This window comes from Mytilus trossulus, chromosome 13 (genome assembly GCF_036588685.1).
Source record: "Mytilus trossulus isolate FHL-02 chromosome 13, PNRI_Mtr1.1.1.hap1, whole genome shotgun sequence".
In the NCBI taxonomy this organism is placed as follows: Eukaryota; Metazoa; Mollusca; class Bivalvia; order Mytilida; family Mytilidae; genus Mytilus; species Mytilus trossulus.
This window is the reverse complement of record NC_086385.1, coordinates 48,472,741-48,494,053: the sequence shown is the minus strand read 5'-3', so window position 1 is coordinate 48,494,053 and position 21,313 is coordinate 48,472,741. Positions and strand designations below refer to the sequence as shown.

General features: G+C 30.5%; 1 protein-coding gene across 4 annotated transcripts in view; it reads right to left on the bottom strand.

The window, feature by feature from the left end:
• LOC134695031 (serine-rich adhesin for platelets-like) overlaps positions 1 to 21,313 on the bottom strand; it is a 178,460-nt gene that overhangs the window by 62,040 nt on the left and 95,107 nt on the right. For 2 of the 4 annotated variants that reach the window (XM_063556169.1, XM_063556170.1), the window contains 2 exons: positions 13,985 to 14,089; positions 3,215 to 3,352 (listed from right to left, as the gene is read on the bottom strand). In XM_063556169.1, coding sequence (XP_063412239.1) covers positions 3,215 to 3,352; positions 13,985 to 14,089 — 243 coding nt within the window. The remainder of the gene's footprint in view (positions 1 to 3,214; positions 3,353 to 13,984; positions 14,090 to 21,313) is intronic. The other 2 variants (XM_063556171.1, XM_063556172.1) reach the window with 1 other exon arrangement.

The window sequence follows — 21,313 nt, the reverse complement described above, 5'->3', positions numbered from 1 at the left end:
CCAGCACCAAGTCAAAGAACTCTCACTGGGAGAACAATATTTCAAAGAACTCCCAACTGAGAGGAATGCATGTCCAAGATAACTAAGTGCTGATTCATAAAGACAGTTTGAATCATCATGGTCAAACACTTTAATGGACACAACATGCACCATTCTAAGTTAGTCTCCAGTTATTCTTCACTGTTTTAAACCTTTTGACAGACACACTACAAAATTCAGTGGTCAACAGATATTTTAAGAGAAAAAATATTTCACTTTCCATATCTAGCAGACAGTTGTCAGTCCATATTATAGGCCTGGCTGACCGTATCAAAAATTGCCAAGAAAAGCCCTAGCTCTTTGACATAGCTTAAGTATAATTAAGAAAAAAATATTTTCACCCAATTGCAAGTACTGCTCTTTTATATATTATAAAGATCTTACTTGAAATCATACTGATTCATTTTATATTTTGACAAAATGACTCAAATTTGATGTTTACGGATATCATATAGAACACTTAATTTTTACTCTTTAATTTTCACTCACTATAAGAAGTTAAAAATGGCTCATTGCAAAAAACAACAACACATTTTTATAAAATTGTATTGCCTCCACCCCATATCTTTGTTCTTCTCTTCATATTCCATTCTTGAAATTAGAATCATAATTTAAGAGTGTAACCTTTCAGTACTCAGTGGACCCAGATCGGTTGGAACCCCATTATTTTTGACGATATGATGATCAATGCATTTAAAGAGACATAAAGTTGGAACACCACCCCTTAAAATATCCTGGGTTTGGACCATCCCCTTTCCTTTGAAAATTGCAGGAAGTGCCCCTTCCTTTGACATCTCAACAACTAAATAAACATTTATAAAATCACAAAATTCTTACCTCAGCTTGTAAAGTTTCAATATATTCCAAAATCACCATTTTGTTTTTTAATCCTTGATTACAGGAATCTCTAATCCATTACACTTACAGACATGTTGTAGCAGACAAAGACATTATAACATGAGATCTGTCACTTTGTCAAATGTCCAATCCAACATTGTAATTAATTTTACACATTACTACAAATTACTAAGGGTCATCATGTCCAGAAAACTCTCACTTTCCATAAGATGATTTATGACCTATGTCCAGTCTGTCATTGCCATGTGTTCAGTTAATTCTCTACTTTCATTTTGCATGGCATTGTCAAATGAGTGATTTTAGATTTGTCATGAAATCAATCTTTTTTTTCATATTCTTGTTCTTTTTGCAGAATAAATATTCATTCTAAAATTATCTATGCAAAACTTAATCCCAGTGACATACAAATTTGTTCAATTCAAAATGCACACAAAAAAAATAGAAATTTCAATTCAATTACCCAAACACATTTGTAAAATTCAATGCAATCTTTTATCATCATTTTTGAAAATGAAAAAAAAATAATTCAAATTCATTACCTTACATGAGCCTGGCGCTTTTTCATCAACTCACTCACGCATGACCTCATTAAATCCAATTCAGATAAAAGGAAGTGTGACTATGTTACAGAACAGAGAAGTTTACACAAAAGATGATTTTACACATGAATCAACACAGCCATCCATAATGGTCTAGAATTATACCGCCATAATACCATCTGTTGGTACGGAATTATTTGTATCCCGCCAAGACGGAAATAAAACTGGGGATACAATTTAATGAATCGTCTTTTAATATAGACGGGACTTTTAAAACTCATTGAAATATGGACTCGGAGGTGAAAACTAATGGTTAACGTGTTAATATTCCGAGTCATTTCATTCAATATGACAACAATAGACATGATATAACCCAATCATAAACCTCACATAAAATACACTATTTATGGGAACTTCGTTCAAATATTTAACTAGATTTCCTTTATTTGTTTGCACATTCTAATTCTGATTTTATTCAAACAGAAAATCGGCATTGATAAATTAATTGTAAATTTACTGGTTCAAAGTGTCTGAAACATCTGTTCTTTAATTCTACACAAAAGCATTTACTAAAAATAAAAATAAGGAGATGCAGTATGATTGACAAAAAAAAAATATCCACTAAAGACCATGCAAATATTAACAATGTAAACAGCTCTCAGCAGATCTTCAACATTTCCAGCAAACCCTGGCATACAGTAGCTATGAAAGACCCTGAGATGACATAATGTGGAACAATTCAAAAGATGGTGATTATAACCCAGTTATATGTCCTTGATAAAGGTCACTGTACAATCGTTTCAATATGATGATAATTTTCAATTTTAACTGGGTTTCCAATTTTTTTAATAATTTCAACTATATATATAATTAAATATGGGATGAATGCATATTTTGCAATCCAGGCCTTTGCCAGGCAAGTGCTGTGTATGAAACTCTACCTCTGATATTAAGCATTAAACCATTCAATTTTATTAACCATATATCAAATATATAAAAATGAAAATGGAAAGAAAAATTTTATGATTAAAATTTTAAATTCATAAAATTTCAAGTAAGTATAATTTAATTGCCATTTTTGGTTTGAAATTTATGTCAAATTATGAAAACCGACCAATAAAACTTTAAAATTACTTGTACAGTCATGAACTTACACCTTTTATTCAAATCAAATAATGTCTGGAGTTTTTAAACCTATTTTATTACATCAAATATAACTTTTGCAATATCAAAATCAAATGATTTTAACCTTCAAATTTCTTGACTTAAATCCCTAATGCATACAATTTTATGCATCAAATATTGACTTATGCATAAAAAGTTTTACTGTAATTCTTTGAAGGTTGTTACTGTATTTCAAGTTTTGTTTGTTTGTTGTTGTTTAAGATATATCAGTCACTTGGTTTTCTTTAATTTTTTTACATTTTGGTATGATCTAATGTTTTTTAGCTTGCAGTATGCTGCAGTGAGAGGGTTTTGATCATTACTGAAGGCTGAGTACAGTAACCTATACTTGCTATTTAATCAACCTCATTAATGGACCTCTGATGCCATCATGATCATGGATAGTTATGTTTCATTATCAATCATAGTTTGTATTTTGTTGATAGCAAAATAAATATCTTGTTCAGCAGGTTGTTTGTTCTGTTCCAGCACTGTAGCTTCCTCCACAAGTAAAATCTTGTATGATATTGCAAAAAGCTCTGAAAATGGCATTAAACACAAACAAACCAGCAAATAAAATCTCCCTTTAAAATAGGTTACTTCCCTTTACTAACCTCTTTTACTTCTTTGTCCCCTTTAAATCTTGCTAGTTCCCTATGTAACCTGGCAACATGAATCTTTTCTCTTCTTGAAACTTGTTTTTCCTCTGCCAAATGTCGACTGAGTTCTTCAATCTTTCTTTCCAACACATCCTACAAAACAAAAATATTCGCTATGGTTACAAAATGTGACTTATGTCAAACATATTTTTTATGGCCGATCTTTGTGCATCATAAGAAATCTTTACACCTTTTTTGTACCTCCTGGGAATACAAATTATCTTTAATTAAATTACAAAATTTGATGAAAGCCTCCAGGGGGAAAAGATCTTAATATACACCTGTCTGGGTCACTTCAATGTTTGATACAGATCATCATAAAACAAGGGGAGGTAATTAAATGTGCATCACCTTGTCTTTTTCCATAGGGTAGACAAACACATGTTTTTTATTGGTCATAAAATTACAAGGTTATATAATAAATATTATCAGTTTTCTTATCCCCCAATATAATGAAACAAGGACGCGAAGTTTTCTCTTTTGTATGACTTGTACTTAGACCCTAATTCAATCAATGGATGGATATATAAAATTACTTTTTATTTTTTTCAGTATATATCCATGTATCACCTCAAAAGAGAAAATATTTTAAAATGCATTTTTTTTAATGATCTTCTCAAAATCATTCCAAGCCTTTAAAAAACATTTTGCATATATATATACTAGTCTGTGTTTAATTATAAAAACCTCCTCTGAATGAGTGGGCAAATAATTAGCTAAATCATAGAGGTTTTAATTATTTAAATCAAATCTCCTCTGCAAACGTACTTGTTTCACAAATCATTGTAGATTCCCCTTTTAATCAAATTCCATATATTCTACGATCATAAAAAGTGACAGAATCAAAGGAAAAACATATAATACTAGAAACAACTAAGAGAGGAATAATAACCTAGCTAATTACCAGAAATAAAACTTTTATTAAGTCTAAGAAGTGTGAAAGGTACCATTATATTATCATTATTAAACTCTTTTATTAGATTAATAACTTTTCATATTATCATCAAGCAGGATTGGATGTCTGTAAAAAAAGGCTACATAATATGATTTAAAATGATTACTAAAATTATTTTGCTTTGGTGATTCCATCAAATTTTCATATGGTATCAATAAATCATTAAAATCATCTTTCTTTTTTTTAATAATTTGATGGTTAAATTTTCATTTTTATTTCTCATTATAGATGTAAAGTAGAACTTACATTGTCAACATCAATACAATTGCATTATACTTTACATACATTATCATACAATTTGAACTATGTAACATGTGCCCCCACTCATAAAAAAATAATTCAAATGCAATCTCCAACTCCCCCATTCTCCCACTTCCCATACGTTTTTTTTTTTTTTTTTTTTTTTTTTTTTTTTTTTTTGGGGGGGGGGGGGGTTAGCCCTTAGACTAGTGTGACCTTATTTAATAGTTCAATGTATGGGGTATAAATATATCAAGACAAAACTCAGTGTGGAGTCCACCAACCCTCCCTACTCAATCTTCCTCCTATATTTTAAAACATTAGAAATCTCTGCCTCTGGACTCGATGGATACCATTTTTGTTTTTATCTCTGATCATATTCATTATCATCAAAATTTCTATCTTACCAACAGACATTTCTGAGATGATAATCCATAACAGTACAGTTCAAGCTATTAATGTGAATGTACAAACTTTCTTACAAACCATACACTTTTATAATACACCACTAAATTTACATAGCCAAAAAAAAACACAATGATTTATTCAATTTCATTTTTTTTCAATAACCATATGTCAAAACTTTTAGAATGGAATGCTTTTGAAATGTTTTTTTTTCCAAATGTGACATCTATATGAATGAATAAATTTATAAAGAAAGTGCTTCAAGAGTTCATACTGACTACAAATATATAGTAAATTTACATAGAGCATATTGAATAAAAAAAACTCCAAAAGTTGAAAGAGTTGAAATGTACTATTCAATATCCCCAGTGTTCAGTATATTTGTAGAAATTGGGAATGTCAAAATATTCAACAGAATTGTTCATTTGCAGTCACCTTCATCTGATATTGCAATTATAAATCTCCCATTGGGTATGTCTTAAAATAAGAAGATGTGGTATGATTGTCAATGAGAAAACTGTCCACAAGAGACGAAATGACACCGACATTAACAACTATACTTCACCATCACCCTTAAACTCACATAACATAGTCAAAAATTATTCAACAAAAATAAATGCACAAAAAATTTATTGAATTAGCAGTAATTATATATTATGGAATGTTTACATCAACAAACAGAGAGATCACACTACTGACATTAGTAACACTCATCCATTCAAAACAGGCAAAAACACAAGATTTTTAAAGAAAAACCTGACAGATTTAAGATTAGAAACATTGTTTTTTATCAGATAAGTCAAGTTAAGCATTCACTTTTTGCTCTATTTCTGACAGAATTTGGACAAGTTACAACAATAAATACAGAATTCCAATGTAGGTTTTTGAATATTTTACATCTTTTATTTCAATGAAGAAAATTTGAATCTTGTGCTTATATTTCTTCTTCGAATGCCTAACATAACTTGTTATGAAGAATTGCTAATGGGGGGTAATCTTATATAATAATCTTCAGCTGGAAGCTGACATTTTAAAGACTTAAAAAATATACCAGTAAACTATACAAAGTGTCACAAAACAATAACACCATATTTTGAAAGCATAATTTGTATCCTGAAGTATCAATATATAATCGATCTCAAATTATTGTTCATTGAATGTCTTAAACATAAGTTGTTTCTAAGAATTGCTAATGAAGGATATCTATCTTCCACATTTCAATTTGAAAGCATTATTTGAATGCAGGCCATTTCCCTAAATTTCAATAATTGATCCTAAATTATTGTTCACTATTTCAACAATAAACAATAGCAATAAACAAATGTATGCTGAAATTTTTATGAATTTACAGTAGCACATTTTGATGCTACTAGATATGCAGAAATTACCAATTAGATTAAACACTTTAAATGTTACATTGTAAGCAATTGTAACATATAGGTGTGTTAGACAATAAAAGTCAGATAGGAAACCATTGGAACCTACCACTTTAGCATTTATAAGCATACAGGTACCTCTGTTTTAAGTTTAACCGACAGGTGCACTAGACAGTAAGTAAGATAAAAGGGGAGATAACCCTGTAATCAGGAGGTGACAATACTTACAGATAATACAACTATTAGTCATCATCAAATCAACTAAAAAATATTCTAAATACATAAATGTCCATGTCTAAAGTTTAAGGGGGCCATCTTTCTACAAATACATGGAATTTAATTCAGATTCAGTATATTGTTATACAAATTTTGCTATGATGCAGATCGACTCGTCATATTGTAATCAAACAGATTAAAAATTCTTTGTAAAGGGAGCTGAAATAATGCCTAATAATCATCAGGAACTGAGGTTGGATTTGTAGTAATAGAAACACAGGGCCCTCAGTCATAAAACTGAACATAGTACTAGGTGTACAAAATTAGTGCTCAAAACATTATTTACAGGATTTTGATTAGTTGATTTCTTAGTCTGAGTATGAAAATTGTGCTAGAACATTATAAGACAGTCGCAATTAGGCCACATTATTGTGTCTGTTACAATGAAGATTGTCAAAAAGTGAAACACCAATAAGTGTCTTACTTTTTTCATAGGGGCATTTATAATCAATACATTTTGTTAAATATCTATCAATAGCATTTCACCTGACCCAACTTCTGTACTGCATATTCTTGAGGGAGGATTATATTATGTGGTCACATTACTGATAAAGGATTAGATGAGAAACAGAATATTTATGCAATTTAAATAAAAGCCATTAATCATCCTGTCACTGCACATTGTCAGGACCATTCATAAAATGTTTAAAATATATACTCTCAATGTCACTTTGAACAACTATTCATTTTATAATTATCCCTTATTCAGCAAATCTGAATTGACTATACAGAAAATTGCTCTCAATAAAATAACTCCTTTGTATTGTTGCCCAAACCTTTTTTTTTGTGATATTATATTGCTATCATTTCAATAATCTAATCTATATACCATGATAATTTTACACCCACCCACCTTGCTTAAAGCATCTAGTCCACAGACTTAATATTTGAGACAGTAACTTAAAGCATACAAGTCAAAACTTGAGCAAAAGCATTCATACCAAAATATTATTCATATATGTGAAATAAGAGCAAATGCAGAATAATCATTTATAATGGAAACTTTTAAGGTCCTGTACAATTAGTCTGTAATGTAAAGCATGTGAGGTCCTTGACTTTTACAGTAATTTGAATAAAAAGTCCCCTGGAAGATACACTGGACCCAGACCAATTTGAACCCCTGAACCATATTAAATATGTTTCCCTACTGTTTATTATCAATATACTCACAGTTTAAGTAAAAAAAATCACATTATCCAACAGTGAAACTCAACATTGTATCTCACATTTGACACAGTAAAACCACAGATTGATGTCAAGAAATTTAACTTATAATGTCTCCTATTCACAATACACAGATTTAACCTTTTCCGTAATTGTCAATATTTATTCTAAGAAATTATAAAATTGACTCCACTAAGTCCTAATTTTAAAAGAAATGTCAAAATATTTAATTACAATTGAGATATTCTTATGTATGACAGCCAATTGTCAGTTTGAACTTAATTTAAAATCCTTTACTAAAAAACATACAGACACTGACGAGTCTAAAAACACAATATCAAACTAGAAAATCAAAGTTTAACAAACAACGTGACTAGGCTAATTTATCTTTAATTACAGTTGAAACTAAAAAGTTTGAATTTAAATCAAGCAAAAAATTCTTCTGACTTTTTAAATGTTGTGCATGTTTTAATGTTAATTAATGTTTATGTATTTAACATTGTAGTAATTTTAAATTCAAAACATAAAAAAAGAATTGACCCTCAAATAAATCAAAATAACAAACTTTTTTAATTGTGTCCTCAATGTTTCCTTATTATGATGTTAACTATAACATCTACTTGCCTCCAAGTTAGATTATAAAATGGCCGTTTCAAAGAGTGGCTGAATAAAAAAGTACTAGACAGCATACCAGAAACGAACAAAATTGTCATTTGAAAATCCATGAATATTTACAAAGAGGCTCCCACACTGATGCCACTTTAAAATTACTCATCATAATATAGTGGTTAGGAATAAGGCCAAAAATTAACTTAGATTTAACAGTATTATAATTATTATAGGGAATTAGTGTCCTAACTGTAATTACTATAGATTGAAGTTTAATTCACACTTATTCTTTAAGTTTAAATTGTATTACTTAATCCTAATTTCTTCTGGTGGTAATTGTCATTTGACTATTATAAACATTGAGAACAGAGTGGATGTACAGGAAACTTTGTCCTTTGAAATTTTCAACAAGGAATTAAGATTAAGTCTTGAGTCAGGCACCTGGGGATCTCATATGTATAAGCCTTAAAGGATACTATGTTTTCACTTATATATTCATATGAATAAAATTGAAAATGGAAATGTGGAATGTGTCAAAGCAACAACAACCCGACTATAATAGAGCAGACAACAGCCAAAAGCCACCAATAGGTCTTTAATGTAGCGAGAAACTCTCGCACTTGAGACTTTCTTCAACTAAAGAAGACTATTTTACATTGGCAGTACCAACTTTTTATTTTCTAGTAGAAATTTGAAATTGAATGTCTTCAGTTCTTCTATGAATTATTATTCTATGATACAGTTACTTTGAAAAAAACAATTTGGTAAAAGGGAACTAACTCTATTTTCACAAATCAATTATTCAAGAGAGATAACTCAATCAAATTTTTAAAATTAAGAAAGGGAGATGACTCCAATAAAACCAAATTCTAAATATTTGGTTCAGATAATTTTAGTTTTACAGTATGTACCAACATGCAACATAGTAAATAAGATTGAACCCTACTAATTATTAGATAACCTTCATGCATAAATGATATTATCTTATAGATATTCCCTTTGTCAAAATCATATCATGTTTAATATTTTGAATAGTATCCAAATTTTGTCAAACTTCAAAGTCCATTTAAGTACAAAGAGAGAATGGGATACAAAGGGAAGATTTGTACATGCAGGAATGTAAACAAAAATATCATTTCATGTTGCATGGACAGCAAATCATTTTAAGCATGGCTTTCCACATGAAACTACACTTAATAAATACCTTTTCAAAGGTTACACATAGAAATAATACTTTACAGCAAACAATAAGGTATGGTCTATGTTCCTTGTTGAAGGCCATTCTATAACCTATAGTTGTTAATTTCTGTTATTTGGTCCCTTGTTTATAGTTGCCAATCATACCGCTTATTTTATATATATGCAATTAAGTCTGATAATACTAGAGAAAACATAGAATTTTTAAAAAGTATTGCAATTTGCAATATCAATGTAGTATATTAGACTTTGCATGTTAAAGCTTTAAAAATATAAAGATAATTTCAAAACTTAAATACCTGAGAAATTCCTCCAAATTTTGAAAAAAAAACTGAAACATAGCATGTAATATGGACTTAAAAAGGATTGAAAAAAGCATCCTCCTCCAGACCCCCCTAAATATGAACAAAGTTTAATGCCTCATTGTTGATAGACTGGTATCTTTAACAAAGTTAAGAAATGTGATACACCTGATGAAAACAATAGATGTTACATAACAAGTTAGTTTGAGGTTTTTCTTGTGGTTAAATCTAAAACAAACAATAGTGACTTGTAATGAAACTAGGCCAAACATTACATAATTGATGTGTTGTTAAAATAGAGCAGGTCGTGCTGTGTAGGAACATTTTGTCATTTAAACAAAATTGTCAAATTAATAGCATTTTATTATGATATTTAGCAATTAGAATGAAGCAAAATCCTTTAACTTTAGGTGTTTTGCATGATTCTTAAAATGTCCCCCTCCCCCTTTCCTTTACATATTGAATATAATTTGTTAAGACAGACACAGTCCATTTCAAAGTAAGTTATGATGTTGCTTCTTGTCAACTTTTTGTTTTGTTTTTATTGTAAGAGTGTTGTCTCATATCTTAAAACTAACGAAAACATGTTTGGTTTTCCTAAACCATTATAAAGTCACCCCTTGAAAAAGATCCAGTGCAAAACTTTATTTTTACTTTGGAAACATCAAAGGCAAAATTACTTTAGTGAAATCATCAGGTGTTATACTTTTGAATACATGATCAATAAAAACACATTTAATTTTTATATGATGCTAAATAAATTATCTTACTACACCCAGGAAACAGTGACCTATAATCAGTAATCGAGATAACACTAAACAGTGACCTAATTTGATATACTTAAAGGAAAGCATGATCTATGTATCACAGTGCGAGGTTTGAAAAAGTTGCCCTAGATTTTAGTCAAAGAAAGGAGATAATTTGATTTTTACATGGAAAAAAGTTGCACTGGATTTAGTCAAAGGAAAACGAATCTTTGATTTTTTTTAAACTTAGAAAAAATAGAGGGAAGGTTTGTTAAAAACTAAATGGTATAAAGATAACAATCACTTTGATTTTTAGTTATTTGAAAATTGCTATAAATCTTTACAGTTTAATTTGACCTTCAAGGACAATAGAAACTTCAAGGTTATTTTCCTTAATGAGTCTTTGATCAAAACATAGAAACATTATATACCATGTTAAACTGCATGTTGATATTATATCAGCTCCTTCTTAAAATGATCTTAGCATGCATCAGATTTGTGCAAATTAAATTCTTAGCATTTGTTTGTGTTTTAACATGGATGAAAATTACCCTTTATTAATTCTGTGTGTTTTTTGGATTCAACTTGTTTTCAGGAGAAAAGTGAGAAAAAAAAAATGTTGGTGTTAAATTAATCAAATATATGTATATATAAAAAAAAAAAAGCAAGAACAGTATTGAATATTATAATTCTCTTAATCTCTTTTCAAAATTTTAACATATGAAATGCTTTTGCCTATTCACTCGCGGCAGCCATGTATATTAAAAATATCAGTTTATATATATATAATGTTTCTCAAGAACTAAGAAAAATATAAATTACAATTACAAAAAAAAAAACATTTTATTGTCTTCAGAATCCTTTTTCCTGTAGTTTATTTAAAAAAAATATTTTTCTAAGATTAAGTTTGAAAAAGGAATATGTGTCTAAAGAGGAAAGCCTCCAAAATAAGTGGTCAGTGCCTAATACCGAAAATAACAATTATATATAATATGGTGTAGCATACCTTACTGGACACATAATAAAGTCTCATCTTACTACGAAAATCTAGTACTATCCATATACAGTAAAATCCTGATTTAACTGAATTAAAATCTTTCCATGTACAGTGAAATCCTGATTAAAGTGAATGGACATGTTTGTCAGGAGTTAACCAAGTTTATAATTGACAATATTTATATATAAATGTTAACACATTCCTCCCTGCAACATGTGTTATGGACTAACACAAACTTATAGTAGCTAAGTTCACAAGTGTTACATAAATTTGTAGCAATCCAGCTCAATGATCTGTATGCTAGACCTGCTTAATATCCAGGTCAATATGAACTTAATATAAAAATAAAAAGATGCAATATATTTACTTCAACCATTTTTTATCCTTTTAATACATTTTAAATTCAAATATTTTTTTTTCTAATTTAATTACTTTTTTAATCTCATAAATAAATTATCTCTTAAGTGAAAACCTTCCCTGTCACATTAAAGGTCATGCACACATGTCCTGTCCCACTATAGTAATACCTATGCATTTTTCATCTCAGTTCAAAGGTCAACTCTCTATATTAAGGCCAGTTTTTCTGGTTCAGCACTAGACATTATCAAATAGGATTAACTGTTTAGATGAGCATTAACCAACATCCAGACTCTACATATTTGCACAAATTGAACCAGAATTCCTTAAAGATCAGTTTTAATGCTCTGGACTCGTGGTTGACCTTGACACACAGTTTTGACTTAAGATGTTAGTCACTGAAATCCCCATTAAGGAGCATTGAACCAACATCAACCATGCAACATATTTGCACTTATTGAACTAAAATTCCTCAATTCAAGGTCACCTGATATAAGGTCAGTTTTATCTTGTCTCAAGGTTGACCTTGACATACAGTTTTGATTTAAAATGTTAGTCACTGAATATCCCCATTAAGGAGAATCATCCTCAATGTAAAGAGCAATAAACCACATCAAGACTCTACATGTATGCACTCTGAACCTGAGTTCCTCAATTCAAAGGTCACCTCTCTTATATAAGGTCAGTTTTCTCTGGTCTCAAGGTTGACCTTGACAAACAAATTCGACTAGATGTTAGTCACTGAATCATCCTCAATGTAAAGAGCAATAAACCACATCAAGACTCTACATGTATGCACTCTGAACCTGAATTCTTCAATTCGAAGGTCAGCTCTCTGGTTCCAAACTTGACCTTGACCTACAGGTTTGACAATATGTTAGTCACTAATTTTTTTTAACTAAACATGATAAAGAGCAATAACCAACATTCAGACTCTATATAATGGCACTTCAAACCTGAATTCTTAAGTTCAAAGGTCATGTCTGTAATATAAGGTCAGTTTTTTCTAGTCTCAAGGTTGACCTTGACATACAGGTTTGACAATATGTTAGTCACTGAATGTTCCAAATAAACATGATAAAGAGCAATAACCAACATGAAGACTCTACATATTTAACCTAATATTACACAATATTCAATAAAAAAAGTTATTCAATTTTGACATGCATGTAACATACTGTAATAACAACACGATTGGCGACAAGAAGTCTGAGTTTAGTATGGAAATCCTTCCACATGCAGGGAAAGATAGATTATACTAACTTGAAATCTTTGTCCAGAGTTAACAGGGTTTGTAATTGACAATATTTATACATTAATACGCGCAACATTCCTGTGTGCAACATATGGCTGAAGAAATTTACTACTATATGTATTAGTATAATGTAGTAAATAGCAAATTATAACACGGGTTCTTTAATATCAGGTTCTTTAATATTGGTATTAAAATATCAGTATGCCAGGGTTACATAAGTAACTTTAAGTGCTAGAATTATTTTAAGAATATTTTAATGTTTAATAAATGAAGCAAGATTTACAATTTTCTATTTATATCAAATTGTTAATAGTGGTAAAATTAATAGAAATTCCAGTGTAAAATTTTAGTTATGTCATCTAAAATTTAAGAAACTAAAATAAATGTCAAGGTCAGTATTTTCTAGTTCTCGGAGAGCAATCAAAAGATTCATTCCAAGTTCATCACAGAAGAAGTTGTAGAAATATCAAGATGAAAAATAGCAATAAAAGCTTGAAACAATTCATTTTTTATTCCTATTTCATGGAAGGAACTTTGGTCTTATCTTAAAACAGTACTTTGAAAATGTCCTTTTTTATTCAAATAGAACATCACAAGAACATTATATCTATTTTTTATTGGCATCTTTGTCAAATTTTCTGATTGTAGACTTTTCATTTTTATAAACATTAATACACAGACTTAATAAACCTTCTTAATTTTCAATTAAACTTCCATTCAGCATTTAACAGCATCATAAAGCATGCAGCATAAACCGTTACTTCAAATCAATGTTAAATTTATGAATTTGGTAGGCCAGGATTTTTTTTAAAATCACATGCACAATTTGATATCATGCATGTATACCTCATATTCTATACTGGAATCCGTTGACGAATCAGAGTCACAGTTTGGAAATGTGACCCGTTTTAATGTTTCTTCTCGTCTCTTTCTAGACATTCTCAATTTACCCTATAATACAAAATACTGGTTACTTTTAAAACAGCTGTTTGAAAATTAACCTTGTGACGATTACACACAATAAGTAAACAAATGCCATTGAAAATGCATCATCTAATCTTAATTATCCCCAATATTGTGATTGGAGCATTTCACAACCTTTGAAATGATATAAGTCACAGTATAAGGACAACATTAGATATAGTATTATACACCAAGAACTTTCAAAGGTCATTTTCTCAAATAGGAAATTCTGTTTGATAAGATTCTGTGGTGGTATAGTATACAGAATCAAGAAATCATTACTGTCAACTAAAATAAACTTACTTCTAAAAATCAGGGTTCTTTCTAAAAAAATTTGAAGGCGAGTCCAGGGTCATTTTTGGCCATGATGAGTCCAACAGAAAGAAGAAAATATTTTATTGTAATATAATGTAATATTTTAGTCTATATTAGAGCAATGAAACAACATTAAATTCAGATCACTTTTAAACTTTTGCTATTAAAATGATGCTATTTGTGTTTAACTGTGTTCAGATTTTATACAAAAGATTGATGCATTTGTGGACTCACTCAGTTTTGAAAATGGTGAGTCCAGACAGATTTTGATGAGTCCTGGACTCATGGACTCGCCTTAGAGAGAACCCTGAAAATATAGGTTATTGAAGATCAATAGCACTGAGTTTAAAAAAAACTTTGTTACTAAGGTTCAATACGGTTTGTATTTTCAATATTACATCAAAGAAACTTTTGTATGTTTTGATATCAACAATCGTAAGAGTTACAGAGTGGAATTCTGATAAAATTACAAAATACTTGTGATATGATGAGCTACAAAACTTTCAATAATGGAAAAACATTTTCTTCACACAGATAACAAAAAATAGAATCTTGAATATTTTTCAATAATTGAAATAGCAGCTATGATGAGTTGTGAATTAGATTAGTATTAGATAATCTTTACAGAGATATGAAATGCTTTTACATCACACTTTAGATAATGACAGATGTACCAGAAACGTTTGAATTAATGCAGAACTATCATAATCTACTCAACAACCTTAGTGATTGTGATCAGAAGTTTGTGGGAGTTTCAAATTGGGGTGGACTTCAGATTAATTTGTGTTTTTAACGATTAAATACAAATCTAAAGAAATCCTCTGGATTCATCTATATTGATCTCAGACAGCGTCTGTTATGTTCACCCTTATTCAAAGTTTATGAAAATTTGAAGAATAAACATTATTAGAATTCCTCTCAAATCAGTGCTGTAAAGGGGCCATCTTAAAAGTTATTTTTAGAGGTGAAAGTTTTTTTGCTCCATTGGTTAAAGACTAGAATCACTGAGACTTCAAGATGAAGTGCAGCAATAAAAGCACCGTTCCTTTTCTTTTTGTGTTTATTTCTATGTGCACAGTGATACAGATTTTGTGTCATGGATTGACATTCCCATCTTCTTTGTTTTTTCTATTATCAATTTAAGCAATGCTCTTAATCTTAGCCTCACTATCACAATTTGCTAGGGTTATTTTTCTAGGGTTATTTCCACCTAAATATTTCAAAATAAAAGAAAGCAATCCAACAATACAAACACAATTGACCAAAGCCACAGTTTTTTCAGAAAACCATCAACATCACCATGCTGAGGTACAACTGTATACAGCAGTCTTAAGAAAGTTGTTGACAAAAAATTCAAGCTTTTAAATAAAACATACTGAATGCTTAAATCAAAATATTTGAAAGTAAAGATTGTATACTATGTTACTAAGAAACAAATTGCACTCACTCGAAGACATAAAAAGAAAGCCAAATTCATCTAACAATTTCTCTAAGGTCAACTTTAATCTCTCTGGGAGTTGGAACCTTCTCATTAATCCAAATCTCTTTATTTTTACCATCATAGAGACTCTGAGGAACTGACTTAAGAGCTATAAATAGTTAAATCAATACACATCAGGGAGATTTCTTCTGAAGATGTTACTATCTAACTGCTATTAGTTACGCCCAAGAAAGTTTTGATATATCAACATGATCAACCAAGGTGTCTACAGTTCCAGATCTAGATGGTTGATCATCAAATCTGATAATCTCTTTAATCTGATAATCTCTGCCTGATTAACACCCACACATAATTAAACTTACATTTAAAGTGCTATTTCAATCTTAACTGAAGTGTTTTCAACTTATAAAGCTAATCATTAATTCTTAATTTGACAATCAAGATGTCAATCTGATTCAAGGCTATTATGTCTTAAAATAATATATAAACCAGAAAGACTTTCATTGACATAAAGCATAAATTTTGGTTAAAATGTTTAATTGAGTATTTGTCAATCTCAATTTCCAAAGTCACTTTTTTTTGGTACCAGGCCCCTCTGTAAATGGATTCAGGACTCTTTGGGTTTTTTTTTTAGGGGGGAGAGAGAGAAAGGGGCACATATTACCCTAACAACTCTTAGATACACTGTGCCATTTTTTAGTGTGTTGCTTTTATCAGCAAACCAAAATTTTTATTTTAATGTAACCTTGAGAACAAGTGGCCATATATTTCAATGGAATTTTTATACTAGATGTAAAACTGTCTTGCATTCATTCTCTCTCTGTTCTCACCATATTTTCAAAATATATTCATATTTACATTTTTCGTTATGCTATGTTGATCCTCTTATAACTCTGGCAATTATTATATAAACAATAAATACCGCAGAAAAAAACTTCTTGTTTGAGTTATATCTGTTATAATAACAAATCTTACTTACGCTGACGAAAATACAAGCCAGGTCACCTTGTTCTAATTAAGGTAAGTATATTACATGTCATTCCTAATTAACCTGCATACGCTAAACAAATATCAATTAATCCACCTGTATTATAGCCAATATCTTATTAATCTCACGGATTAATGCTCTACAAGAGTAAAACAACAAGTGAGTGAGTCTCCGAAGCTGCTTACAGAAAGTCTGTTATTGTTTGAGAAAATTGGGTTGCTATATTTTTAGAAGCCTACAAAATACGATTTATATTTTGTAATTTGAATTTTTCAAACCAATCAATGTCATCTATACATTTACATGTATACAAGGCCCAGTGGCAGATCCAGCCATTTTAAAAAGGGGGGTTCCCAACCCAGGATAAAAGGGGGGGGGTTCTAACTATATGTTCCCATTTAAATGCATTGATCGTCCAAAAAAAAGGAGAGGTTCCAACCCCTGGGACCCCCCTTTGGATCTGCCACTGCAAGCAGTTGCATAGGGTTGATTTCTATATGACTGATGCAGCTCAAATGGTACTAGTATGTATATAAGAGTATGAAATTTAAGACAACTGAAAGAAAAGGTCTATGTTTCCATTTAGAATTGACATAATAAATCCAAAATTTAGAAATTCATGCTATCTTTTCAACAGAATAATCATAATAGAGAAAATATCTTAAAAGAATAATGCAAGCAAGGATTTGTATAGTTAGACTATACAAATCCTTGATGCAAGGTATTAAAAGTGCATCAAATAAATATTTTGAAGGAAATTAAATATAATCATACAAAAACAATTATCTGTAGTTTGGCTAAAAAGGCCCACATATGATAAACAAAAACAGATAAAGAATATAAATAGAGAATATTCATGATATTAAAGCTTCAGATATTTTTAGAGGCTTGAGTATTGCATGCTCAATGTTTCACAATATAGCACATACTAACCTTTTCTTACTTCACCATGTCAATGTTTCACAATATAGCACATACTAACCTTTTCTTACTTCACCATGTCAATGTTTCACAATATAGCACATAATAACCTTTTCTTACTTCACCATGTCACAGTTTCACAATATAGCACATAATAACCTTTTCTTACTTCACCATGTCACATAGTACAACTTTACATAAACAAATTACAACTAAACAATTTCTTGTTTAATCTTTCTTATTCAAATATAGGAAGGATATATATTGTACTTATTTGTATGTCATGCAAAGTCATATTGTAAAACCTGGACTGGTCTCTAGTTCTGGAAGAAGTTTCATGACTGAGTCAATTTGATTCAGTATGTTTCTACAGTATGTAAACAATTTGAACCAATCCAGTTAACTTGCTAATATAAATTAAAATACATTAAATCCTCATCTAACTGAACTTTCATATTTTCATACATATATTTTTTTGTAAATTTGATTTTTCAATTCCAGTTTAAAGATTTAAATGACTTATTATATTACTTGCTACTTGCCAAATTGTCAGATGTGTGCATCAGTTTTAGATGTACTTTCACTTTCAGTCTGTCATTAAATGATAGAACTTTAACTCCAGTCCAGTCCAGTCCATAATTACTAGACAGCAGATTAGTACATGTCATTCTGATTGTTAACTGTGAACTTTCTAGGCCAGCTAGGTCTTTGTTACATGAACATAAAAAAATGTACTTTGCCTTTTAGAAAATTGTTATAATAAGTCTGTCAAGGAAACAATTGAAATTACTCCAGTCCAGAAATACAGACAGCAGATTAGTACATGCCATTCTGACCGTTAACTGTGAACTTTCTTAGCCAGGTTGAGTTTTGTATAGACATAAAGAAAATGTACTTTTCTTTTCATCTGCCACTTTGATGCATTAATATATTCACTTTATGTATATCTGATATTTATAATTTAATCTGTCATTTCAACATAACAATAGATGGATAACACAGCTTGTAAACGGAACAATAATGAGGAAAAGTCAATGGCCATTTCACCTTATAAAGATGGAGGATGGAGCTAGGGGCTTTCAGTTCAACTGTATTCATAACTGTGACAAATGTCACCTTATAAAAAGAGGATGAAAGCTAGCGGGCTTTCCCTTCAATTGTATTTGAATGCTAAAGGTAATGTCTGTGACCTTCAGACTATGAAACCTTCTAGATAAATACTTATTAACATTTGTTTAATAAACAATAAGTTTGAAGGTCACATGCAATTGTTACAGATGATTACGTCCTTGACAGAATATAAGGAAACTGCGAAATAGCAACAGTCATGTCAGTGGATTTAATGATTTTTGTTAGTACATGTATATAAACTTTGGTGGAATGGGGCACAAAATGTTTTTTGGAGGATACTTTATTGAGAGGGGGTAGGAGGGGTCCTGATCCCGAAATCCTGGGCTTTAAAACACCAGATCCTGAGATCCCGAAATTCGAAAGAACAATTCCCGGATCCCGAAAGGGTCAATCCCGAAATCCCAGTATTAAAAACACCGATCCCGGAGTCCTGATAAAGATCCAATCCCCCCTCTTTATTCTCATGGTTTGCAACCATTCTGAATGTCAATTTCAAAAAGAAACTTGTTCTATATTTAGAAGTTCACCTGAACACAAAGAATTCCCAAAATTAGCACCCAAAAAACAAATAATAAACCACTGCCACTTTTCTAAGCAATTTGCAGTTCAAATTATTATAGAAATTGAGATCCCTTGAGATTTTTCGGAAAATGTATGTCATCTACAAAACAAGCTGTACAAAGCCAGTGAGGAAATGAGGCCATATAAACAGCCTGTTGGGAACACACATTCATGTGACTATTCCAATATTTAGACTTCCCATAGAGATCCTTAAAGTCTGCCCTTGATGACCTCTAATTAAATTGTAGTCACCTTCATCACCTTACAGCTTCTATACATCATTAATTCAATAATAATAACAAACATTTCTATGACTTTGACTAAGTATGTCCTTAATAACTATACAATCTTTAGCAACATGTTGGAAATGAGAAAGTACTGGTGGTAACAACTTAACCTCTGGATCAAAGTAACTAAAGTACAAATGTTTGATGAGTTAAGTTCTCCAGCAGGTCTCATTGGGGTCTAAGCGTGATGCGGGATTGCGGATTTTTTGTAAGCGTGACACGTGAAAGTCAAATTATTGTGTCGTGAAAACGGGAAATAAGATCTAGTGGGACCCAGGAAATGACCAAAAAATGAGAATTGCTTACATACATAGTGTTACGTGGAATACGGAAATCTGACAAAACAGTAAGCAGGATCAAAGAACCCCCCAATGAGACCCCCTCTCTAAAGCTTGGTTAAAAAATGCACTCAGATTGGCTGACTTATACCTGATTATCAAATGCTTATAAAGCACCAACACATGTATAAAAACTCAATGGAGTATATCCCCCTACATTTCTTCAAAAATCTCTGAATGACAATAAAACTTTTAAAGTTTTCACAAACGAATACGACTGACAAAAGAGATCCAAAAGATACCAGAGTGACATTCAAAATCATAAGTCTAAAATAAAATGACAAAGCCGCATGGCTAAAAAAGAAAACGACATTGGAACTCATAAATCTAAAATAAACTGACAAAACCAATGCTAAAAACGAAAAAGAACAAACAATAGAACACAAAACACAAAATAGAAAACTTAAAAGACTGAGCAACATGAACCCCCACTAAAAACTAGGGGTGATCTTAAAGGTGCTCAGTGTAAGGAATCATGTTAGAAGATCCTGCTCCACTGATGATGGGGCATCAGTCATGTTGCTCAACAAGTTTCATGCATACTTCAAAGATACAGACACATTAAAATGTGTCAGATTAAGATCTCAACCTTGACCCTACTTTTTATTCTCTATATGAACATTGATCAGTAAAAAACAAAAGTGTATGCAAAATATCATTAAAAACAAATCTGTACATCAAAACCACTTTTCAATTATACTGGTATAAAAGATAACCACAAAGTGAAACATCATTATATAACTGTATAAATGTCTTTGTTGAAGTCAATGGAGAAATGAATTGATATCTATATACTTAAAGTACATACCAGCAAGAACATCCTAATCCAGGTGTTGCTATAAATTTGTAAGAAAAATTCAATACTTCAAAATGTATTGAAGATCTTCCATAAGTCATACAACAATAGCATGGCACTGCAAGATACTGGTATTTAAAACAGTCACGGTGAGAATTATAAAGATTTATACCGATTTTTTTGAAACTTTTTATTTTCTAAACATTATTCATCAAAGCTATTTTTCATAGGAACTCTCATCCAAACAATGAGAATGCACTTCAGCAAACTTTTCCGGAGCTCTGAATCAAACTCTCAGAAGCATCTCTGAGAGACAAGGAAATAAGTCAATCATGTATAGATTGTCAATATTTAGTGTTACAATGTATGTTATACAATAAGAAAGATTGGTTTGAACGAATGTTTAGACAGCTGACTCTGGTGAACACGAAAAT